Here is a 26,321-nt window from a genome sequence, read left to right as displayed (position 1 = left end):
GCCTGGAATTGACTGCTTATAGAAATCCTTATTATGATTTTGTACAGAGTCTTTGGATTTTTTAGTGTAAGACTACATTATTTATTCAGATTCTAAAAGCGTTCCCGGAAATGACATTTTAATTTATTTTTATTTTTTATGTAATAAAGTAAAACGAAATATTTTTGAGATTATATTGTAGTGGCCTCGATTTTTGATCATAATGTATCACCAATTTAAATTTCAATCTAGCTATACCCCAAAACAAGCGTTCCCGGAATGACGGTTAATTGATGTACGGTACTTAAAAATGAAACTAAAACTAGTTTCTAACAAACATTTTATATATTTATCCATAAAAAAAGGTGTGGAATGATAAATCTATATAAAATTAACTTTAAGAACTGCTTGCAGCACCCTTTTGTACGTTAGATGATTAAAATATTGATACATTAATAAATGTTGGTATTATGCGTCATTTTTCTTGGGACAACTTTTATCAATATATAAAAAATAACAAAACTTAATTTTTTTTGTAAGAGATATACCAACTAATAAAGAGTATTGTGTATATGTAGTGTTAAGAAAAGAAATATTCAAAAATAATTAACTTTTATGTGATTTTAAGCCATTTAATTTTCAGTTTTTGAGTTATGGACATGTCCGGAAACGCTTTTTTTGGCTATATTTGATGCAATAAAAAAGAAATGGAAACTTTTCTAACCGAACTATGGACTATGTATTTACTATTAAAACTAGCATAAAACTAATTAAAACCTTATTGAAAGCGAAATTGAAGTAAATAAACATTATGTATTTATTACTCCTTTAATTATTTCAAAAAGAAATACCTTTTAATCGTTTAAATAAAATTACTAAATTAGTTTTTTCTTGAAACAATGCAAAAAGTGACATATGTAGTTCACTTTCATAAATTATGGGCACTATATAGTGCTTAAAATTAGTTTTTAAGTTTTACGAAAAATTACAGAATTGTTTTTAGTGAATAAGTGGGGTGGCGTATGAGTAACATTTTTTTTTTCGATAGTAGTCGTATTTATTCAAACTGAATTAGGGTTGTTTCAAATTCGTTGTATCCTATTTTTATTGATCTGATGAGTTTCTTGACCATATGCTACGGAATTCTTTCCCAATCGTAAACAACTGTAGTTTAAGGTCATTTAATGGTGATGGATTTGCATTTTGAGCACCAAAAACACTTGATTTTGTGATTGTTGTTGTACTTGCTCGTATTTTCGAAATGGAAACCAAAATTATTTGATTGTTGAAGAATTTAGTCTTGTAGTTTTTTTTTTTCCTATATAAAATAGGGTTGCCTCTTAAAAGTTCTCATTTAAAAAAAGGCTACTCTATTTTTCCTTTATCGATTTCCACCTATCAACTCAACTTATTGACTTGTCGCCTCTCCGGCAAAATAGTTTACTTTTTGCTTCATAGCTTTTTCAACAGTTTCTAGTACGAAAATATGAAATGAAATTATCTGTCAGTAAAAATTATGCTTAATATCTTTCTCATGCAATATCTTTGACTGGGATTCCCAGTGAATTCTAGCCATCAGCTAGTAGAATTCTGGAACTTCAAGACAAACAATTGAGTTATAAACTGTCTTGTGCTTTAAAACAGGCCTTTCTTACACATGTCCAGTACACTGTTGTGCATTTATTATAAACCAGTAAGAATAGACAGCAAAATGACAAAGAAAGGAAAAATTTTTGGTATGGGTTTAAAGTTCACAAAAACTTAAATCTTAAAAACGATAGGTTTTAGAAAGCCAAAATGTTCAACAAACTTGTAGCTGAGCTAATTTTACATAAAATTGTTCTTCTAAGCTTCTCAAATATGTATGTAGTTATCATAATTTGAGGTATCATGTACCACATGACTAGAAAAACCTGCTTATATTCCTTTACTTTTGTTCTATTTTAAGATTCGATGAATTGGCTCTATAAATTCTTACTTCTCCACATAATTAACCATGTATCAACATTCGACACAAATCCTTCCGTTTCGAATTTCGATGTTAGCGTTGAAATACCAAAACCTTTGCCTCCAATGGACTATGAAGAACTTGACCTATCATATGGAAAATCTAGAAAATTAAAATGGCAAAACGAAAAATCAAAGAAACCATCATTGGTAGATATGGCATTAGATGTTGCAGCCAAAGAAGGAATCAATGCAATGGCAGATTTGTATCAAAATATCGAACCACAAATTGTTAAAAATGGTAAGATTCCTCTTAATTTCTACAAATTCCTCAAATTTGCACGAACAAATCTTTAAAACCTCAAGACCGTTGACAAATTTATAATTTTTATTTTCAGGTCAAATTCTCGAAGATAACCATCCAGCAGCTTTATTGTCAAAGTTCAGTGCCCCAGTTGAGGGCAACGAACGCAGTGCAATGGCAGCCTATGCAACTTTATCAGCAACAAAGGCTTTTCGACGAAAGTAAGTATAATGTCAACTGTCATGTTAAATGTCAAAAATCAAGCTGACAAAAATGCTTGCATGTTTTAAAGTTGTATCTATCAAAAAAGACATCATAATTTATAAGATGCGATAATTATATATAGCTTTAAAAGGATAAAAGAAATCTTGTTGCTTAGAGATACAACTTTCCCACTTGATTTTAAACAAGAAGACATTCAAGCTGGAAAAATAAAACCCATAGACCAAAGTCAACTTTCACTATGATATGTGTGACATTGAAAACCTCAAACCACATTAAATATTTTTTTTTTAACTATTATTTCTTTTTCAACTATTTCGAAGTTTGCTAGGAGGTAGTTTACTTTATACAACATGCAAGATCAGATGGATCATCCATCTTTCGCTGATTTAACACTTAAAGTCAGCTTAAGTATGAATATGCAATTGAGGCCAAATTTAAGACATCGTGGGATGGATTGCAATTCCATGATACCACAAAGCCGTGACCGTGAAAGTTAGAAAGAAAGAAAGAAAATTTTTCACTTTATACTCTTGAAAACCAGATACATTATCACCGAAATGGGATTTGCATGCAATGACTGTGTAAATGGAGAGTGTGCAATGTGAATGTGCAGTACTTCAGAACTTTTTTATTTTGAATGCAACATGCACAATGCACATTCAACATGTTTGTACAATTCTACAGAAACAACAAAGTCGACAGGCATGATGAAAAGTGGAAGAAATGACACCTTCTCTCGACAACACCAGGCAAAACTTATAATCAGGGACGGATTAGCAATGCATATGATTGAGTCCTGATTGAGACCTGACAAAACTATTTGATTAAAGGCAATCTTACAGTTCACAGCCATTTTACAAGTGTGCAAACTAAAAATTAGGACATTTGCATTTGTGTGCGTGCAATTAATTTGCAAGAATGGAAAAAGGAATGTACTTTGGGAGACGGACAGAATCCCGAAGTCCAAAATCGAGAAAGCCCAAAATCCAGAAAAACCTAAGTCCTGAAAACCCAGAATCCCGAAAACCCAAAATCCAGAAAGTTCAAAATCCCGTTATTAAAATTGGAAAAAAATTGCCAAAATATTTCAATGCTCCAATTTTGAAACTTTTATTAAACAATAACAAAAAAAAAAAATGATTTAGGTAACAACAAAAATTAGCAAAAAATTTAACAAAAAAAAATCATCATGATAAAACTAACAAAAAAAAATTTAATAACAAAACATAACATAAGCTCATTCAAAAAGGGTTCCTAAATTTATTTCGGGATTTTGGGTTTTCGGGATTCTGGGTTTTCGGGATTTTGGGTTTTCAGGATTTTTGGTTTACGGGATTTCGGTTTTCGGGGTTTTGACCCCAATCCAATTTTTCATGACAATGATACTCTTGGAGGTTTTGTCAAGTCCTCCCTAGAGGCATTACCCCTGAAAAATTTCTTTTCTTTTTATTCTTAAGGAGTAGAGGCTGGGAATCTAACCCAGCACCACTGGGTACTATACGGGGAATAAAACTTTACAAGAGCCTTAAAATAGCTTAATCCGTCCCTGATTCTCACATTCTATTCAAAAGGTAGTTGATGAACTTGCACAAAGATCTGCACAGATCTTTGTTGATCCTACTAATGAAATGATTGTCTGCTCCATACAATTCATACCCATGGAATAGTATTTGCAATCCAAAGATGCAAACCAAACATCATCACAAGCGACAAAATAACAATAATTTATTTAATGTATAGATTTACACAAATTGAATTCTGTATTTGTTCGCAATGTTGTTGGTTGTTGCATGCAGGCATTTCTTTCATTTTTTTTTATATGTAAAGGCTAGTATAAGGAGAACTTTCTCCATGAGACCGGATTAAGAAAAATAATGCAAAGACAAGTTTTTTACGTTTTTTTTTTTTTTCTTAAAGATATTTCTTCTTTATTTGCACTGTCTCTAAGGAACAGGAATGTCATGTCACACACTGGCAATGTCTTGAAATGGTATCGATATAATGGATCATTTTTGCTTTTCACAAATGTTTAAAGTGGTTAAAAGAGAGATGGAGTTTTGTTTTAATTGCAAATATTACAAACAAAAGTTGTATATGATTTCCTGAATTGAAATGAAAATTGTCATCTTGAGAGGAAATAAATGGACGAAGAATTTTCTGTTTTTTTTTTTTTAATTTCAATTAATTTTTTTTTTTTTTCTATTTGCAATTCGTTTAGAGGTTATTCCGGATTTGTAGTTTTTGCACTAATCAACTCTTTCAATACATTTCTCTATAAAAAACCACAAATGTCTTGAAAAATTGCTACCCAGCAACTACAACTTAGGTACATACTAAACATAGGTTACTTTAGACTTAGTCAAACCTCAAAACCTATTCAAAAAATCTACCACTTATGTATATTACTTATCGTTACCATTATGGTTTAAAGGTAACTCTTTCGTGTTTAATCCCACAAAAATGATTTATGACAGAAAATATAGGTAAGACACTTCTTATCAACATACCCAAAATCAACATTCGAACTGTTGAGACAACTATGGATTTTTGGCAAAAAATGTAAAAAATAGGCATAGGTATTTTTGTACTGAATCACGGAATGATCATTTTATATTTCTTGTTTGATATTGACACGGTGATGGCCAAATAATGGAAGTTTTTAAAATAAGCACATTAAAATACTTAATATTGGTGTAAAATGAAAGGAATTTGACAAGATGGCCGCCGAAAAATCCTTTTTTTTTAAATAAGATCGATTTCGAAAAATAACACAAAACACTCAATATACTATTATAAGCGTTAAAAGAAAGAATGATGTGTCATAGACCAGTTGTAAGATATTTTAGATAAGGTATAAGAGTCGCAATAAGTTTTGTTGAGAAATTATACGTCAAACAAGGTAAAACAAGGTTAGAGTTTTGTTATCAAGGCAAGGCATGTCAATAAGTTTAAATCTGTTTTTCACTTGCTGGGAAGGTCATAATAAATTTCCCAGCTGAGCTGAAAATCATAATGGGATAACAAAACCTGTCTAGCGTACTCAAGAATATTTCCAAAAAATGTAAAAAAAAATTATTTTAAAATATAAGGACCAGACAAAATTTACTTGACTATCCAAAAATCCAACCAAGAAGTGCAGTAACCTTATTTATTGAGGAGTAGATGTGTTTTAAAAATTCCAACTGACGATCAAGTAGCAAACCAAGGATCAAACCTTAAATTAAATTCCTAGCATTTTTTTTTTTTTAATCTGTGTGAGATTTTTACTGACTGGACTTTGAAGTCTCACGAAAGCAAGGCTATTTTGCTTTATTTGACTGCATTTTACCCGATACAATATGACTAATTTATAAGATTTTATCATTTTTAAAAGTTTAAGTATTTTTATTTATTTGTAAAATTATTTGTAAAATAGACAGAATTTTCGATTCTAATTTAAAAGCGTTTTGTTGTTCTGTTTATTTATTAACACTGAGAACACAATTTGATTTGTTTAATTTAGTGCAAGTCGTTATTTAATTTCGTTTAAGGTGTGTTAGCATCTAAAACTCTAGACCAAAGTTGTAATTCACATTACTTGTACGTTGTCCACATGCACTGTGGCGTATACGTGATCTCTTTTTAATGTTTTTTTTTTGCCGCATATGAAAAAGTAGGGGGGAGACGACGGTTGATCAAGCTAAAGTTTAGGTTGAAACAATATGAATATTTGACAAATTGTTTTTAAGTATTTTTAAAGTTAATTAATGACTCCTTTTGTGATCTTTTTGAGTAAAATAAATTTGTACTTATTTCGTGGCGATATGACTATTGACTAGTACGAATAAGAGTGTACTGAAAAAAGAAAGCCCACAAAAAAAGTAAAATGTATTTTTATATACATTTTTTAGTAGGGGTGAATGGGAATAAAACAAGCAAGGGTAAAACAAACACTGTTCCTCTTAGAATTAAAAATTCTGTGAAATAAAAAAAAGCTATCGTACCATCTCCTTATGTAAAAATAGCACTTTTGGGTAATTCCATTGAATGGTTTTGGCAGATTTTTGTAAGTTTTTCGATCTTATTTATTTAACTACTCGCTAAATTATGTACATTAATAAATTAATACTTAGTATATGAATTTTTTAAATCAACCTTTTTTGGGTCTAAATTCTCCCATTTCCAAAATTTTCACAAGTTTTTCAAAAAAGTAATAAGAAATTGCATTAGACGCGCAAAACCCAAATTTCCAAAAAGTTCACAATTTGGTACAGATGATTTTTATGGAATTCTGAAATTTTATTTTTTTTATATCTCGCTGAAAAAGTGTAGGTACCTACCATACAAAATTTGGATTAAACTTTTCAAAGCAATTGCAATATAACTGCATTTTTAAATTTTTCTCAAAAAAGTCAAATAACACAAAAAAAATTTGCATTCAACAAAAATTTGCCTTCCATGTCGACTCTATAACCAATTTTCTTTCAAACTTATATAGAGGCAGCTCTTATAATTTTCAAATTAATTAACTGCAATAGCAAGTACGTTCGACCCATTCGTGCATTTTATTAAATGAGTATTTTGGAAATTACCAAAAAACCAAATTTGTCAAAAAAATTATTTTTCCGGTTTTTATTTATCAGTAAAATCTGGAAAATAACTATAGAATTAAGTATTTTATTCTTTAATTTCAATAAAAATATTTTTATTAAAGTGTGTTATCGTAGGCCTTAATTACGATTGAAAAATTATATCCTATTTGACAAAATAAAAAATATATCTGAAATGATATCTGAAACAAATAAAAAACAATATTTTGTTACTATTTCTTTCACTCAAAGAATCCGATATTAAATTTAACTACCAAGAAACTTTACTGGCTTAAAGATCTTTCATACTGCTTTTACATAATTATTTGTATACCATTTGATTGTAATATTTTGTTCAAATACAAAAAAAACAACAACACAATTTCATGACCATAATTTTGATTTAATAAATTGATCGTGAAAGAAATATTAAATGAAAATTATTATTTTCAAAAGTAAATTATCACGTCTATTAATTTTGTCATAACGCATAAGATGAAGCAATATACAAGTGTTATACAGGCAAATAATGTCGAAAAGGTGTTTAGAAAGCTAAGAAAGAATTAAAATTTCAAATCAAATCAAAAGTCAAGGATCAAGTTAAAATAACTCCTAAGGTCATAAATACTAAGAAGAGTTCAAAAAAATCTAAACACTTGTTCCCATCTTCCTTTCGTCAAGATCAAGCTTTCACTCTCCAAAAAAAAAAAAACAGTGACATTGAAATTAACCTCCCCCCCCCCCTTCATCAAAGAAACAAGCAAAAGAACTAAAAAGATCAACAAAAACTAGCTCTAATTAAGTTGTAGCGCAAAATGCAAGTTGTAAAAATCGTGACACTTCAATAACAACAACTCTACACCGAGACAAAACTAATTCAAAACAAGAATAAAACAAACTAAAAACAAAAACACAAAAACTTTTCCCACATTACATTGAACTTATTCTCTCTCAGGTTAGAGAGATTCACGAAAAAACAAAAATCCAAAACCCAAACCACAATACAGTATAATTATATCGCGCAAGTCTCATTCATACCTCAAGACATTTATACGAAATGGTTAAATTAAATTTCCCACTTTCTCCTTCGTTTTCCCTCTTAAGCGCCATCATCGGTTTCAGTCGCTTTTGGAGCCGCCAGTTCCAGTATACCTACCTACCTACTCCAATCCAAACGAAAAATGCCTGATGAGCCTTTTATAAATACGAGCGCACTCATGGCTTTGGATTCACTTTTAGTCGAAATTCAGAGTCGTGATCGCACAAACGCATATAATGCTTTAGACTTGGCTTATTTTTTTAAATCCGCACCGTTCTTCATCGCGAAGTCGGCAATGGTTTTCCTTCAGTGAAGTGAACTTTTTTCGTCTATTTTGACTTCAAATTTTGATAGCTTGAAGCTCATTTAGTATGCAAGTAGCGTCTTCTTGCATGCGCCTGCCCGTTGTTGATCGTGAAGGTATGCTAAAAGTGTGTATAGAACTTTTTGACCCAGTTAGGAAGTCAACAACAAATTTAGTGAAATTGAAAGTTATTTATGTTTTTCTATATTTTATTTCTTTAATAGTAACAAGGAGTCAGCGGTATTAGGACGACAAGCCCAATCACAAAAGGTTTCATTTAGACGAACGCCACTTGAAGGCTTATGTCCGCCGAGGGATCCACCAACATGTATGCCGGCTTCACAGCGGTACAGAACTCACGATGGAACTTGCAACAACCGTCGACGTCTGCGTTGGGGATCAGCTCAAATGCCATTCAATCGATTCCTTCCACCCGAATACGGTGATGGAGTGGATTCCATTCGAGGATCAGTTGAAGGAGGATCTCTCTCGTCAGCTAGATTCGTCAGTCTTTTAGTGCATGGAGCTAGAGAGGGAGAAGCTCCTTTAACACTGATGATTGTTCAATGGGGGCAACTTCTTGATCATGATATGACTTCGACAGCTCAGCCAAGGTAAGTAAAGGGACAAAGAGACAATCTGGTAAATTTAACTAGTTTCTGTTAAATTTAACTAGTTTCTGGTAAATTTAACTATATATTATGATTAAATTTACCAGATTTTAGTCTTTTATAATCTACCCTGGAAAGTATTGACAAGATTATTTTACTTTTTTTTTTAAAGATCTATTAACGGTTCTGTGCCAAGTTGTTGTGGATCAAAGGATTTCCATCCATTGTGTTTCCCAATCAAAGTTCCATTAGATGACCCTTGGTTGGCACCACTAAAAGTTCGTTGTTTAGAGTTCCTTCGATCAGCTCCAGCCCAACGAAGGGATTGCGTCTTATCGTGGAGAGAACAAACCAATCAGGTTACATCGTACATTGATGCCTCACCAATATACTCAAGTAACGCCAAGACCTCTGACAATGCTAGAATCTTCCGAAATGGTTTATTGATCTATGGAAGAGGTGATCCTGCCGATGACGTATGCATGCGAGGGGCTATTGCTCATCAATGTATTCGATCAGGAGATGGTCGAAGTGGTGAACAGCCAGGTTTACTGGCGCTTCATCATGTTTGGGTGGGGGAACATAATCGAATTGCCATGGAATTGAGTATTCTAAATCCACATTGGAGTGATGAGAAGGTTTATCAAGAAACTAGACGAATTATTGGAGCACTCTTTCAGCATATAACTTTCCGTGAATTTTTGCCGATTGTTTTAGGACGAGAAGTCTGCAAGCTTTTTGATTTAGAATTGGTTAAATCAGGTTATTATACGGGTTATGATGCAAATATAAATCCTTCGGTTTCGAATGCATTTGCTGCAGCAGCTTTTCGGTTTGGTCATTCGTTGGTTCAGAATACTTATATGAGATGTGATCGGAATCATAATTTTATCAATAACAGTGAGTAGCCAGAAGTTTATGTCATAGAACGATCTTTTCTTAATGGGTTTTTCAGATGTCACATTGCACGAAGAGTTCCAACAAGGTGATATTGGCACAGCTGGATCACTGCATCGACTGCTTCGTGGACTGGCCGCACAAAAAGCATTGAAACGGGATGAATTTATAACACCAGAGTTGACAAATCATCTTTTTCAAACACCAGGTACAATCTCTAAAATGTCACCAGTCTTGCATTTTAGCTAAATTAACTTTTTTTCTTTATTTTTTCATAAAGGTTTTCCATTTGGGCTTGATCTGGCAGCCATTAATATTCAACGAGGCCGAGATCATGGTGTAGCTCCATATACCGCCTGGCGGCAACCCTGCGGTCTATCAGCGATTAACTCCTGGGATGACTTGTCAAACATAGTTGGACCAGAATCAGCTAAAAGGATCAGTCATGCCTATCGCAATGTTCATGACATTGATCTATTCGTTGGAGGAATTGCTGAACGACCTGTTATTGGAGGTCTTGTTGGGCCGACTTTTGCTTGTATCATTGCTCAGCAATTCAGCAATGCTCGCAAAGGTGATCGTTTTTGGTATGAGAATTCTGGCTTTGAGAGTTCATTTACCCCAGCACAGTTGAATTCTTTGAGACATGTTTCACTTTCATCGGTGCTTTGTCGAGCCATTAATGGCGGGACCCTACAGCCATATGTATTTCTGCCAAACGACGCGAAGGGTAACCAAAGAATAAAATGCGGAAAAGATTCTTTAGAACCGATTGATCTGAGACCTTGGTTAGAACAAGATCCATTTTTAATGATGAACAATGATAAGATGGATCAAAATCCTTCCTTGCATGATGACAGTCCAATATCAACATCATTGACAAACAAAGAAGAAAAAGGCATTAACAATCGAATTGAAAATGTAACAATGGTGGCAAATGTTGATTTCATTCCGAATAGTTCAATTGGATTCCATCGAGTGGCAAATATGACGAAAATTCATGACAAACTTGACATGGCTCAGAAGCTATTAGTGACACGACCTAGTACAAAACCTATACGAGGTGTCAATAACAAACTTGACAAACATAGACTGTCAATTAAAAGTAATCCTAAACCGACATTAGCGCCATTATCTAAACGAATTAGTACGACTCGACGGACAGTTGTAATTCATAATGTTCAAATTGAGCTTAGAAGTGCCTCAGGTGTTAACAAAGACCAAAAACCTAAAAAGAAAAAACATGACGAATCTCAGAGTTCACTAGCTTCAACGGCTCAAAATACTATTTTAAAAGTTGCAGGTGTTGTCAAATCACAGATTAGTGCTGCAATGGGATTTTTGAGCAATAACGATGACGATGACACTTCGACAAAGCACTTGTCAAGAAAACTGAACGATCGATCGCAAGATGTGACAAGACTGACGAACGCTACAAGTTTGACGAACACTAAGCAGACAGCAAACTTACCATCTAAAGGACCTTTAACTGATGAATTATCCTCTAATGTCTCACATCAGAATGACATTACACCACAAAAATCAAAAGACGAAACTTCAGACTTCCAAACGGCACAAACAGAACTAATAAGAAACTTAACGAAAGATTACAATAAAATTGACAATACTGATATAGACTCAAAACTGGAAACTGCAAGAAACTCACAAAACATTGACATTCCAAGAAATACTATTGACATAACACTTTCGTCAAATAACATCACAAATTTTTACCAGCCAACTGACACTAAAATAACTGACATTTCAACAGAAAGTGACAATTCAGCAGAAACATCAAATAATACACATACAAAAATCGTTCCGGCAAAACTTACAAACTTACTAAGAAACTCAACGAAAGAAAAGACACAACCTAAGAATACTGTTGAAGAACTGACAAATTCGAAAACTGAGATTTCAATAATTGTACAAAACACTGACAATGCAAACAAAATTATGGATCAAACTGCTTTGACTAGGAACTACAAAATTGACATTACAACTGAGAATGACATATCAACAAAAACCTCAAACAATACCATTTTAACTGAAACATTATTTAAAAACTCAACGAAAGAATACAATGAAACTGAATTAACTAGTGAAGAACTGACAACTTCAAAAACCGAAACATTAAAACTCACTGACTCTTTTATAAATATAAATGACCACGGAAATCACACAAATACTCACAACCAAACTAACTCGGAAATAACTGACATTATCGATAACATGGAACATTTGACAGATATAGAAGAGATTTCTGAAATTTCATTACATAAACCAACCAAACACTTTAACGAACCTCCGACAGACTCAACTGACAAATTACGAGAACCACATGAAACATACAAAGACTTTCAAGCCATCATTAATTCAGCCCTACAAGACTCATTAGATCAACATAAACGTGTACATCGAAAAACTGACCATAAAAACGTTCAAGTCAAAAAAGTAGAACTCCATACAAATCTTGACTTTGTTGATAAACTACGAACTCTTCGACTTGACAAAACTAAAGAATTTACTGACAGTCAACTGACAGATTCTGAAGAATTCTACCGAACAGCTGATATAGAACTGAACGAAAACAACCTTACAGAATCAATCAATACAGAACAACCATCAGCGACTTTACGTAACATGGAACTTAGGCAACGTCAAGAGAGACCAATATACAACCGGCCACAAAAAGTTATACTTGACGGACCAGAATCTGACCAGTACGAAATAGAAATCAATATACGTCAAACAAATACAAGACCACCACACAAGTATGCAAACTACCAAGACTACAATAATCCTAATAAACATTACGATCCCGACAGACACGATACGAACTACGACTATAAAGATCAACATCCGAATACGCCTAGTAATAGCTTTTTTTCACCGACAACTAGAATTCCCTATGGAACACGAACAAAACCACCGACAATAATTTACATTAACGAACATGACGATCGTACAACTCGAGGGCCAGGAATTTTCCAGAACATTCTTTCGTTCGCAACAAACGGTTTCAATAGTATCAATAAACAAACGACATCTACAGAAAGTCCATTCAATCCTAATCCAAATAGGGTCGTCAATAATGGACACAATTCTGAAAACTATTTAAGCTCTCATTCATCGCGACCATATCAACATTCAAAGCCTGAAAACTATCTTAGTGCTCAACAACCACCGCCACAGCCTTATCCTCCAGTTCAAGGATTTCCACCCCATGGATTTTCACAAGTTCCACCCAATTACAACACACCACCAGTTGTTCCGCCTCAGGGCTTTCCACCACCAAATATTTACCCTCCACAACCACTTCCTGGAGGAGCAAATAGCTTTAGCACAGTTTCAAATATAGGTGGCGTTGCTCACGCTTCAAGTAATGCCGTGAGTACAGGGCATTTCGGAGCTATAGCTGGAAGTGCAAGTAGCAATGGCGGTGATAGCACATTCAGTTTCAATATCAGACCATCTGCAAGGCCACAGCTTAATTTGATGACTCCCACAGGCATAAAGCCAGACTATGAACTTTTACCGCAACATCAGCGACCACAATTTTCTAGCACACCAAGCTATGCTTATCCCCCGAAGCCAATGCCATCTGTGGAGAGTTTTCAATACCCGCCCAACAAACATGACCCATTTTCAAGTTACACTCGAAGACCACCACCATACTTTAACAAATTACCGACTAACGTGTTTGACCCAGCTTATGACGATATCGGACGATCAGAACTGAAAATTGACGATAGTAATCAGAAAACGAACCAGACTAAAGACAACACTGAAGACTTTGACAGTGATGACTATGATTACCAAGACGATGATATTGACAGTTTTGGATCAAACATTTTTAAGAATGACAATGTGGTCGATGATAAACAACAATCTATTGAAAATGATAAAATTGACTATCTGAAGTTGGCAGAACAAGCTATGACAAATAGAACGAAACTTAACGAAACTGATTTTGATGATAACTTTGTACTACCAGTGCTCAGACGAAGTGACACAATTATTGAATCCACTTTAGATGATGAATTGAGTGGAACGAATCCGACGATAGTAGAGCAAAAAAGTTTTGGACATGACATTTTAGCAGAGGACTATGACGAACTTTTGACAGGAAGGGCTTCATTTTTAGATTCACAGACATCTTTTGTCACCGGTCAATGGAATAAACTGAAAAAGCCAGCAATAAATGAACAAGTTGCGTTTGCTCCAATTCAAATATTGACAAAACCAGAAAGGTAAGTTTGTGCAAATCGAAATTAAGAAACTAGTAATAATTAATTTGAAATTTTTTTTAGACCTGATAATTGGGTGATTTTTGATACTTCTGATGAGAAACCATTGTTGCCAGTTCAACCAGATTTCAATACGGATACGTTAGCTGCTGCTGAAGTACCGATGCCTTTTCAGAAACGTAAAACGAGTCGTGTTTCAATACAAACAGTAAAACCTAATGACATTGACGTTTCAACTAATGAACCTACAAATACGGATTTGACAGTGACGACATTGACAACTGAACAGTCTTCAGAACCATTTGCAACAGAAATATCTGACGAACTTTCGACTTCAGTAGAACTTTTGACAAAAGACTTTGAACAGGATATGTCGATGACAACAACTGACGAAACTGACTTTCCACTTTTATTGAACTCTAAGACAGAAAAAATATTAGAGACAGACAGTCTTGACGAATTAGGGAATTCTACAGACTTAACGAAGACTTTTTCAACAGATTCACAGACTGATGAATTAACGACAGTAACGAATTTAACATGACTTACATAAACGTACTTAAAATTTCTAGCCAATTAATTCATTCTCATTTAACTATTTATTTAAATTCATCGCCATTGCAATAAAAATAACAAATTTTTGTAAAACCTGTTTTTATTTTATTTAACAAGAAATTTCTTAACAATTTTTTCATTCACTAGGGGAAAAGGACCGTACAGTAAGACTGAATAATAAATAGATATAGGTATAAGCTTAAAGGCTTAACTACGTACACCACTTTTTGAAAAAGTACAAAAGTGAAAAGATTTTTTTTTTGGCTATCACAATTGTTTTGTGATAAAGAGTGTACAAATTGTTTTTTAGACCAAAAAATAAGCTTTCTGCATCATTTGTTTTATTTTTCTAGCCCGCAAAACTATACAAAAATGCGTTTGAAAATTTTCACTTTTGTAATTTTTCACTTTTTGAGCCAATGTAGTTAAGGCTTAATGATCTACTTGCCGTATAAGTTAAGTAAAAAGATGTATCTATAAAAAAAAGCTTAAACTTCATTGGCCCCTTTGTCCAAAAAGTAAAAAAGTGAAAATATTTCTATTCTCGCTAGTGCAATTTGTTTTTCAAAAATGAGTAGGTATACAAATTACATTTTAAACCAAAAAATAAGCTTAATTTTCCAGCCCAAAAAAACTATACAAAAATCCGTTTAAGAATTTTACTTTTGCACTTTTTCACTTTTTGAGCCAATGTAGAATGTATTTAAGGCCTTCATCACAACAAACGAATACTTTTGCTTATTCTTATCAACCATTTGTTGTTGTTTGCTGTGCAAAGTTTTACTGAACTAAGTATTGAGTTACCACAAAAACACGGCTAATGTTCGAAAACGAATTCTGAGAATAGTAAAAATTTTAAGGAAGGAACATTCCGAAATTGCTATAGCGGTGGGGTACGGGTAATTGTACAAGCTTCTATGTAAAAAAAATTCCGAACCGGAAGGTAAACGGTCTGATTTGTGTTTGTTAAATCGCCCTCATTCCTTCCAAATAGAGTCGGACGGGGTAAGTGTACGCACTTTCGACTTTGAAGCACGATTCCAAGCGAAATATAGAATATATAATACAGATATAGTTGCTTTTTGAACCACTTGTTTTCTGTCTGGTCAAGTCTTTTGATCTCAGAGAGTTCAATATCAATAGAATTTTAGAATCTGGTTAGTTGGTTTTATAGGTTTAGGGTATAAGTCGGTGAAATATGCCAGTTTGGGTAATATGCCACATTTCAATATTTTTAACTACAAAGCTCATATTGGCAATTCTGACAATGCATGCAGTTCTCTCAGTAATGCTTAGTTATCTCTCTGACACTTGAACGCTCAAGTTTTTTGGTTATTTGTTTTTGAAAATATTTAGGAAAATATATATTTCTGTTTTATGCAGTACTCAAACAGACCTAATATTTGGCGTTAGTTTTTGTTCAGGGAGTTTTTCATGTTTTTAGACATTTTGGGGTAAAGTGCCACATTTGTTGCACACCAACAAAACAAAGCAGAATCAAGAGAACAAAAAGCAAAACGAATAACGAAAGTGAAAATGACCAGCATTATATGATTTCTCAAATAGCGAAGAGGATTCAGACAACCCAACTAACATTTCAGTTTCGGTTAAGGTACACAGAGAAAAATATGACCCGCTAAAAACTAACAGATTGCCATATTGTTTTACCGTCCATACATTTCATAAGGAAATCTTATTAAAATAAACGATTAATAAGGTTTTTTTAAGGATATTTCTTATTATTTTTATAAAGAAAATCTTATTAAAATTTGACTGAAAAGTTGATTATTTTTGCAAATTAGCACTAGAACAAAAATAGCGATCAATATTTCCATGGCAGGTTGGTTCAGGTGGTAAGGTGGACGACTAATGATTTGAAGTCTCCAGTTCGATTCCCAGCCTGGTCATGTTTTTTTTTATTTTTTTGCAGATTTTAAAACAATAAGGAAAACCCGATTGTTTTAATAAGGTTTCCTTCTTGGATGAAAACCATAGAGAAATCTTATTGTTTTTGTTCTATTTTATGTGGCCTATTTTTCTCTGTGTATTAAAAAAGCTACATTTCAGCTTCTTTTAAACTTTAGTAAGGTTGTTGGGCATGGAAAAAGGAGAACGTTATACAAGTTTGACCCTCTATAAGGATCTTAAACGAAGCTTTACCGAAGCTCTACCGAAGCTTTGAGATTTGACAGATAGCTTCGGAAGAGCTTGTATAGCTCTTTAATACATGTCTTATCGAAATTTAAAAAAAAAACTACAAAAACAAAAAAGAATTTTTTTTTAACTCGTTTTAAATCATGAATTTTATCTTTTGATCTGATATTATATATATTATTTAATTAGTTTTAAGTATATCTATTAATAATAATTTTAAAAGTATATAATTTTTTTGCCACACCCAGGAATCGAACTTCGTATCTGATTGGTGGTAGTCCACCACTCTTACCCACTCGGCCATCCTAGTATATTCATTAATGAAATCAAAAAATTAATCAGTTCAAATAGCAAAAAAATGTCCGAGCAAAATTATTCAATGTCAAAACCAAAAAGTGTCCGAGCTAGATTATTTAATATCAAAACCAAAAATCGAATACAAAACTTAGTAATTTCTGTAAAGCTTCTATAAATTCATTAAACAGGCTTATAAGAAAAACAAGCTTTCTTCGCTTAAGTTACTTTAATAGTATTTAAACAACTTATTAGAAGTTGTTAAACAAGTCCGAACTTCTATAAGCACTCGAATTCTGAAGCAAGCTCAATACAAGCTGTATAAAAGGTAGAACCTGCGAGATTTCAATTTACAGAAGCTGTTGTGCTAGTTGGGAACTTTTGTCCCATTTGTGACCTGTGCTTCTCCAACAAATTCGAAGCAAGATATTACTGAATTTAAAGCTCTAAATGCCAGAGATGAATGCCCGAGGACCCGATGTGTCACGCGATTAAAATTAAAAAAGGACATATACTGCCTCAATTTCTTCAATTTAATCTTTCAAATTAATTTTTTTTTATTCGATTTGACATTCGAAACGAGATAATTTGCGAAATTATTTGTTACGGCAGCCTCTGCATCAAAATAAAATTTCGCTAAAAATATTTCTAAATGAATTCAAACGTCCGAGATTCGAAACGACATAACTCCCTTGTGGTATTGATTTTTTGTAAGGAAACTCAATAAAATAATAATAGATGTATAACACCCAAAAAGGCAAGAAGATAAATTGCTCGCCGTTCCTTGTGCATCTTGAGTTCTTTGAATAGTATGATAAAAGAGGGAATGTGACTGAACTTATTCAAAAATTAGAAACAAGAGAGATGATACAAGATTTGTTCTTCTGCGTATTACCTTCTTTTTCTCGAGATAGCCGGTGGGTTGGGTAAAGATTGTTTAGCATTCGGAGAGCGCCACTCTTGATTTTTGGCGACCTTACATACTTACTGTCTCAGAAGATTCAATGGCGTTGCATTGGAATTGTTTTATTTTGGTTCGATCGGCCTACGGAAGCCCTGGTTTGTGTAGCATATAATGCACCAATTCACAGGACTGTTACACACCAGTTGCTCGTCATTAATTTTCCGACATGAGAAGTGTCTTTGGGACAAGTTTACAAGTTCCATGTGGGCAGGACAACGTGCCGATACTCAAACTCGTCATCGTAGTATTCGTCGGAATAATATATCTCCTTAGGATTTATCTTTGAGCAGCGTCTTGCTAATTCCTGTTCAAGGATAAGCCGACATGTTCTTTTTTGTGTAGTCGCGAATCGGACAAAAACAAAAGTAAAGCGCAGGTTGTTAAATTGATTTGATGAGTTATTGTGGGATTTTTTTAAGGACTTTGGTTCTTTGTTACTTATGTTGTTTTGTTTCCAAACTAATTTATTAATTTATAAAGGAGAAATAAAAGTAGGATTAAAAGAAATAAAACAACGCTTCGCATCTGTTCAAGTTAATTTTTTTATTCCAAATTAACTGAGAGATGTTTTGACAGATGGAGTTGGAATCAAAAAGTCCGAATGACTCCGAATCGAATGGAAGCATTCAGATTCGAACATGTTTAAGTGGTGGGGATATGAGCTACTTTTGGGGGATACACACAATAAAACAATATTTGTAGGCAATGCTATCCGCAACGGGGGGTTACGTTAAGGGACGGCTCCTACTAAATCGAGGTGCCTCTATACCAACGGAGTTCATGTACGTTACCTGAACAAAGGAATAGTGGTGGTTTTGGTACGTTTAGGTAGCGGTAGGAATGCGAACCAGAAGTACTAGGCATAGTTGCAAACAGATAGTCGGAGTGTCTAAATCAAGCCGTTGAGAGTAAAGTGTAAGATAGAAGATTTTTAAATTCAAGTTTTCAGTGCTGTAAGTTTATTTTATTTTAGTGTTCTGTACCGGCTGAAAATTCGAAGAAACTTTCGTAAAAAGTTAAGAAACAAAAATCAAAATTGTGTGGTGAGTCCTAAATATTAAGAATTTAAATAAGATAGAGCTATAACCGATAAAAATATAGGGTTCGGGTCGAAGAGGCAGGACGACGACGACGACAGCGTCGCCCGGATGAAGAAGCAACATAAAGGGCACAAAACAAACGTTGAGTCAGGTGCACGAGAAGCTGTAACAAAAAAATGAAGTGATGAGTACCTAGAAATAAGTTTAAAAATAAATAGTGCAAACTCCTAATCTTTTAAAAAAAAAAAATATAAAACTAGAAGTAATTGTGAATAATCACCCTATAACAAAACCTAATTTGAACTCCGAAAAAGCCGAGACCGAACCCCACATTTAAAAAATTCAAACATTAGTGCGAAAATTCGAAAGTCGAAAGTTCACTTCGAATCAAAATATAAAAACTTAAATCGAAAGCTTTTGGCATCGAGGGCACGAACCCAAAATTATCAAAATCGCCAACCGGATGCCCAGAAGAGCGGCCATCATTGAAAAACGCAACTAGACGTTTAATTTGAAATATTTATTTTGAGCGTTGGCATAATTTTTATTTTAAATTGTTTTTATTTAATGTTTTATTGTTTAAATTTTTAACTTAAGTGATAAGAAACCAAAAGGGTGTTGCGGGTAGGGCGTGACGTCGTCGTACGGGAGCGACAAGGGCGAACCAGTTTCATCCGACGATAGTAGTTTGTTTTTATCACCCCAATTGAGGTGCAAACCCCCCTAAAAAGCGCTTTATAGGTAGGGTAATTAATATTTGGTGCAAAATTGCAAAGTTGAAAGTTCGGGCGAGGCTGGGCTCGAAACATAGACCCTAAAATTATTGTGTCGCTGAAGTGCGAAGGGGAGAGTGACACTTCTCTGGCCGAATCTAAAGTCCAGAGACGTCGACAGCCCCAGTGTGGATGCAAAGGTCCACCGACGAAGGAGTCGACTGGCATCACTTCTTTGTATTTCTTAAAAATCTCTTAAATCTTTCTAGTTATATCATATTTTCATTTTAAATTTATTTTTTTTGTCAAATACTTAATTATTGCTGTAATTTTACCTATTTACTTGTTTTTTTTTTTTGGTTGCATATAGTGTAAACTCAAATGGAGTTACACGGGTGCAAGTCATACAGCACAAATTATAATACTTATTGTTTCTTGTTTTAAATAAAAATGTTTGTTATTGTGAGCCACGCCACGTACCGTTTTTGAATGGGACCAAAAGGTTCTAAAATGCTTTGCTAAGTAGAAAATTTTACAGGAGGAGTGGAGGGGCCCGCTAAGAATGGACGGTATAGTATGATGGGGTAGCGGTTGATCGGTCCAAGGGGAATCGGACCAAAATGGCCAAACCGATTCCAGGTGTGGTGGGGGAACGGCCCGTCTGCCCCGACATCTGCAGACACCCTCATAGCCGCAACTATTGTTATGAGATAAAAAGTTAAAGTTGGCATGATGTTTGTTTTTGTAACGAGGTGAGGCGTACCGGCAAGACAAGATCCCCCCCTAATCCGGCGAGCTTAGCCGTGCTCCGCCAGCATGCCATGGTCTCGTCCGTTGCGCATTCCTATTCCTATCCTATTTCCTTTCAAAAATCCCTATCCTTATCCGATCCGGTCTTCCTTTTTCCCAATCCTTATCCCAAATTCTCATCCTGTTGCCTTGTTACAAATGGCGCCCATACGTAAAGTTCGAAGTTAGTCCTTGTGAATTGTCCTTTGTCCAGTCAAGTCTAGGGGTAGTCACTGACACCATCGAAACAACTTGTAAGTCTTGATTCAGAAAGCTCCAAGCATACTGAATCGAATGCGACAAGATGTTTCGAAGATGTCAATGAAAATCAATAGAATTGACAATGTTAAGTGTTTAAATGCACTTGTTACCGGATTGAAGGTTTCGTATGTCATTGACGGGAAGGTCACAGACGGACCTATCAAATTGCGACGAAAACTTTAATCCGATAGCAAGGGTAGTTAATGTCCTGTGTATGTTTCATTTGCGGTTGCAATCTGAGTCGGAAGGAAACGTAAGTCTTGATCGAGATAGCTTTTGAGAACGCTCGATCAATTGCGACGAAGAATTTCGGTTCAGATGGCAACATCAAATGGAACGTGTGTGTATATATGTCGTTTTTTTTATGTGTTTTTTTTAAGTTGCGAAAACTGAGGAAAGTTAAAAGAGAAAAGCACACTGCTACTTCACATCATACAACATATCGTCGAAACCAAATGAATACCGTCCAGAGCAGCCCCAAAGCTCCTCCCAGAATTAATGGAAAAACAAATAAATACTAAATTAATAAATTTTTATAAAAATTTTAAACTTGTTCAAAATTTTTTGTGTGGGTATCGAGTCTTTTGTTCGTATTTCGAGTATTAGTCTATACAGACTTAATAAATTTCATAAAAGTTTTTGGTCATATTACAATCCAGAAGCAAACTTTGAAAAGAGTTTAATTTTGTTGATAAAATACTAAGAGTGAATTTTGAAGTCCAAAGAAATCATTTCAGTACCGTTAAGGAATCGTTGAAGAAAAGTCGAAAGTTTAATTTTGCATATTTAACGTTTTGTATATTTTTAGTTCAATTTTATTTTTTGTTTACGGTGTTGGGTATAGTTAAGTCAAGTTATTTTTGTTGTTAGATTTAGGTGTTTATATATAAAAAAAAAAAAAAAAAAAAATAAATAAAAATTTAAAAATACATAAAGCAAAAAAAAAAAAAAAAAAAAAATTTTTGGAGTTAGAGTTATAGATACTATAGATTCACATTTAGATACTTAGATATAATTTTGGTTTAAGTGTAAATTCTACAAAAAAAAATAAAATTTTAGATATAATTTACATAGGTTAGTTCTTAGGTGTAAGTTTTCTTAAATTATTTACAGATTAATAGTTTTTTTAAGATATATATAAATACATAGCTTTTTTCAAATAATATAGTTTTTTTTATAGTTCTTTTTGTTGTTTTAAAATTGTTAGTGTTGATTGTAGAGCAAAGTTGAGTCGGTTTGTTAAGTTCATGTGGTAATGAGCTCTGAAAAAGAAAAAAGAGATCAGTTAATATACCAGCAAAATCGTGCGACCACTCGCTCTCAGTTAAAAAAATTAGAAAGCAATACTGAAAGAATGCCTATTACTCATTCTCCACCAAAAACAGCCGACCCTAAGTTGAGTGGACAAACAGGGGAAGGGAATCAAGTTCCGATAATGTTTTCCGTACCACCTCCACCAATTCCACTGTCAGGTAGCCAAACGGGCAGTACGGCAGAGACAGTAGTTTCACCAGCCTTCAGTGAGTTGACCATCAACAATGCCAACTCAGGGGGGGTAACAAACGAGCAAAGGGTGAACACAACTGGGTCCGAAAAGGATTCTGGGAATCAGGGTGATAGGGAAACAGGGTCAAACGAGGGTAATCAAGGGGGCGCAAACGTCAATAACACAGGCGTACCACCCGATTTTATAGCAGCAATAAACCAAGCGGTCATGAGTGCTTGCGAGCGATACACTACCTCAATAAGAAGTGAGTTATCACAGTCTCTGATGGTAGAAATGAGAAAAAACTTTGAAGAGCTAAGTGGTAGGGGTAGTAATACCGCGAGTATGAGAGAGGAAGTAAGAGCTAGTGGTCACGATCAGAATGAATTACCTGCAGCGCAGCCAAATACAGTAGCGAATCCTACGCAATTAAATCCTGCTTCTAGACCTTTTGTTCCGGTAGGAAATCCTAGAGGGGGAAATCAACGGTCTTTCCGCGACACTAGGTCCGAACCTGACTTCCAGGAAGGTGTTGGAGGTATACCACCGCCTCATGGTGGGTACTATCCACCGCCACCATGTAGTTCACACCATCATTTCTGTAGTATGCATGAAAAAAAGTATAGAACGTTAGACAAATGGGGAGTAAATTTTAGTGGAGATTTAGAAAAACTCACGGTAGAAGAATTCATTTTCCAGGTAGAGATGCTCCAGAGTTTTTACGCATGTCCATGGACCGAGGTTCTAAGGGAATTCCGTCTACTTTTATCCGGTGATGCGAAAGAGTGGTATTGGCAATTCCAGCGTGGCTTTTATCGTCCCGATTGGCCACAGCTTCGTGACGCCTTGATGCGCCAATACAAAAATTCGAGATCCGATTATGAGTTAGTTAGGGATATGATGGATCGGAAGCATGGCTCTTCAGAGACATGTGACCAGTACTTCGCCGCAGTAAACCGAATCAGATCTCAGCTCAGAGTACCGATTCCTGAAATAGAGCTGGTACAGATCTTAAAGCGCAACCTGAATAAGAAGTTGAGAGTGCTGGTTTACCCGCAAGCCTTATTCACGCTCGATCAGTTGAGGACTGCGTGTAAGGACGCAGAATATGCGTTTTCCGATATTGATCGGGTCGAAAAAGAAGCTCCGAGGAACCATCGACCACAGGGTCGTTACATGGCCAACGAGCTAGAGTTTGACGATGAGGATGGTTCTCATCAGGATGAACATTTGGCAGCGTTTAAACATCCGGGATCTAGACCGAACACATCTCGTGGGCCAAGCGATTCCAAATCCTTGGATTGTTGGAATTGCAAACAGCTAGGCCACAAATTTAAAAACTGTTTGTCTTCCAATTGGAAGGTGTTCTGCTTCGGGTGTGGAAAAGAGGGAGTAATTTCTCCCAAATGTCCAGTGTGTCATCCGGGAAACCCGTTCAGGAATGCGAGGACGATGGGGGAGTCGTGTTCCACGCAAACAGCCCCATCCAAAGATTAGACACTACGAAAGAAAAACAAATAACAATATTAGATAGAAAGCCTGAAAAGGAGAAACAAATTAATAAAGAAAAAGTCAAACTAAGTGTAATAAAACCTTTACATGTTAGGATAAGAGAATACGAGTTAGCGAGAAATAGAATTTTTAACGGAGATGGTCCTAAGGTTTCGAAAAGAGTACAGAGAACAAGAGATAGGTATAAATTAAGGAAAGATACGCAGAGAAGGATTTCGTCTACCGTTTTGGACATTAATACCGATCCAAGGCCATATGCCAGAGTGACGATAGGAGGTAAGGAGATGCTAGGCTTGCTCGATAGTGGAGCCAGCGTTAGCATTCTCGGAAAAGGATGTAAGGAATTAGTTGAAGCGGCTGGATTTTCGATTCTTCCATATAAGGCGGGGGTCAAAACAGCGGATGGCAAGAATCAAGCCATAGTAGGGAAAGTCCAAACTCAAGTCTCCTATAAAAATATAATTAAAACCGTTACTTTCTTTTTGGTACCAAATTTAGAACAAGAATTGTATCTGGGAGTAGATTTTTGGAAGATTTTCCAGATTGCTCCAAACATCGTCAGTTCTGTTTCGGTTCCGGTAGAAGAAGCAGACAATGTAGATACCCATCCTCTAACACCAGAGCAACGTTTACAATTGGAGACGGTCAAGCAGAAATTTCTTGACTATGACCGTCACGGTCTCGGGAAAACGTCTCTAATGGAACATGTCATCGATACGGGAAATGCTGAGCCTGTCAAGCAGCGTCACTATCCTGTTTCGCCAGCGGTACAAACCTTATTGTACCAGGAAATAGACCGAATGCTTAAGCTCGGCGTTATAGAGGAAAGTGAAAGTCCTTGGTGCTCGCCTGTTGTCCTTATTAAGAAACCTGGAGTTGACGGTACCATAAAGTATCGTTTTTGCCTGGATTCGCGTAAGGTCAACGAGTTAAGCAAAAAGGACGCAAACCCACTTCCTCATATCGAGGGGCTTATCAGTCGGCTACCAAATACTTACTACATAAGTAGCGTAGATCTTAAGGATGCTTTTTGGCAAATACCGCTGGAGAAAGAGAGTAGGGAGAAAACTGCGTTTGCGGTACCGGGGAGAACCTTATACCAGTTCAAAGTAATGCCTTTTGGGTTGTGCAACGCAGCTCAAAGACTTTGCCGCTTGATGGATAAGGTGATTCCTGCACGACTCAGGGACAACGTTTTCGTGTATTTAGACGACTTGTTGATTATTGCACCGGATTTTGAGACTCATGTCACCATGCTGGAAGAAGTAGCTGAATGTTTAAGGAAGGCAAATCTCACCATCAACTTAAAAAAGTCAAAGTTCTGTTTCAAAGAACTAAAGTACTTGGGCTTTATAGTTGGTGGTGGGAAGTTGAAAACCGACCCAGCGAAGGTCGAAGCGGTTGTAAATTTTCCGATGCCGAAAAATCAGAGACAAGTTCGCCGGCTACTTGGACTAGCAGGGTGGTATAGGCGGTTCATAAAAGATTTTTCCAGCTTGACCGCGCCCCTAACTGATACACTGAAAAATAAAAAAGCGAAATTTAAAATGACGGATGAGGCAATTCTGGCATTTGAAGAGCTGAAAAGGGTTCTAACCGAGGCTCCGGTTCTGACTCACCCAGATTTTAAAAAAAGGTTCTACATCCAATGCGATGCTTCTGATACTGGAATCGGAGCAGTTCTGTTCCAGAAAAACGACGAAGAGGGAGAAGTACCTATAGCATATTTCTCACAGAAATTGAACTCGTGTCAGCGAAACTACAGTGTGACCGAGAGGGAATGTATGGCAGCGGTAATGGCGATAAAAAAGTTCCGGCCCTATGTCGAAGGCATGGACTTTACAGTCATTACCGACCACTCAAGCCTCAAATGGTTAATGACCATGAAAGACTTGAGTGGGAGGTTGGCCAGATGGAGTTTGGAGTTGCAGGGTTATGTCTTCGACATAGAACACCGGAAAGGAACATTAAATGTCGTTCCAGATACACTTTCTCGGGCACACGTAGACAGTATTGAGATTGGAGATATTGCTCCTTTGGTTGACCTTGATTCCGAAGAATTCGAGTCAGAGGAGTATAAGGATTTGATTCAAGCGATTCGAGATAATCAGGACCAGTTGCCAGATCTTAAAATAGAAGACAATTTTGTTTATAAGCGTTCTTTTGCGGCATGGGCAGAAGAACCGACGTATGAACACAGTTGGAGGTTATGGGTACCATCGGGATTAACCGATGGAATAGTAAAAAGAGCCCATGATCCACCTCAAGCTTCGCATGGAGGAGTCGCGAAAACCCTTTATCGCATTAGGCAATATTTTTACTGGCCAAACATGACCATTCAAATTAAGGATTATGTCTCTAAATGTTCTATATGTAAACAGTGCAAGCCAACTAGTCAAATTTTACGTCCACCTATCACTAGTACCTTC

General features: G+C 35.3%; 1 protein-coding gene and 1 long non-coding RNA gene across 2 annotated transcripts; both read left to right on the top strand.

The window, feature by feature from the left end:
* Positions 1-1,933: 1,933 nt before the first annotated feature.
* Positions 1,934-14,730, top strand: LOC129913692 (uncharacterized). The gene is made up of 7 exons (XM_055992493.1): positions 1,934-2,227; positions 2,325-2,451; positions 8,591-8,980; positions 9,150-9,877; positions 9,933-10,082; positions 10,155-14,127; positions 14,188-14,730. The coding sequence occupies exons 1-7, from the start codon at positions 2,053-2,055 to the stop codon at positions 14,666-14,668; spliced, it is 6,024 nt and encodes a 2,007-aa protein (XP_055848468.1). The 5' UTR covers positions 1,934-2,052; the 3' UTR covers positions 14,669-14,730.
* Positions 14,731-18,559: 3,829 nt separating this feature from the next.
* Positions 18,560-19,326, top strand: LOC129913769 (uncharacterized). Its single transcript, XR_008772089.1, has 3 exons — positions 18,560-19,006; positions 19,065-19,134; positions 19,193-19,326. It is a non-coding gene; the product is annotated as an uncharacterized LOC129913769 (long non-coding RNA).
* Positions 19,327-26,321: the final 6,995 nt, after the last annotated feature.

Source organism: Episyrphus balteatus, chromosome 3 (genome assembly GCF_945859705.1).
Source record: "Episyrphus balteatus chromosome 3, idEpiBalt1.1, whole genome shotgun sequence".
Taxonomy (NCBI): domain Eukaryota; kingdom Metazoa; phylum Arthropoda; class Insecta; order Diptera; family Syrphidae; genus Episyrphus; species Episyrphus balteatus.
The sequence above is the reverse complement of the archived record's forward strand: the minus strand, read 5'-3'. Positions and strand labels throughout refer to the sequence as shown.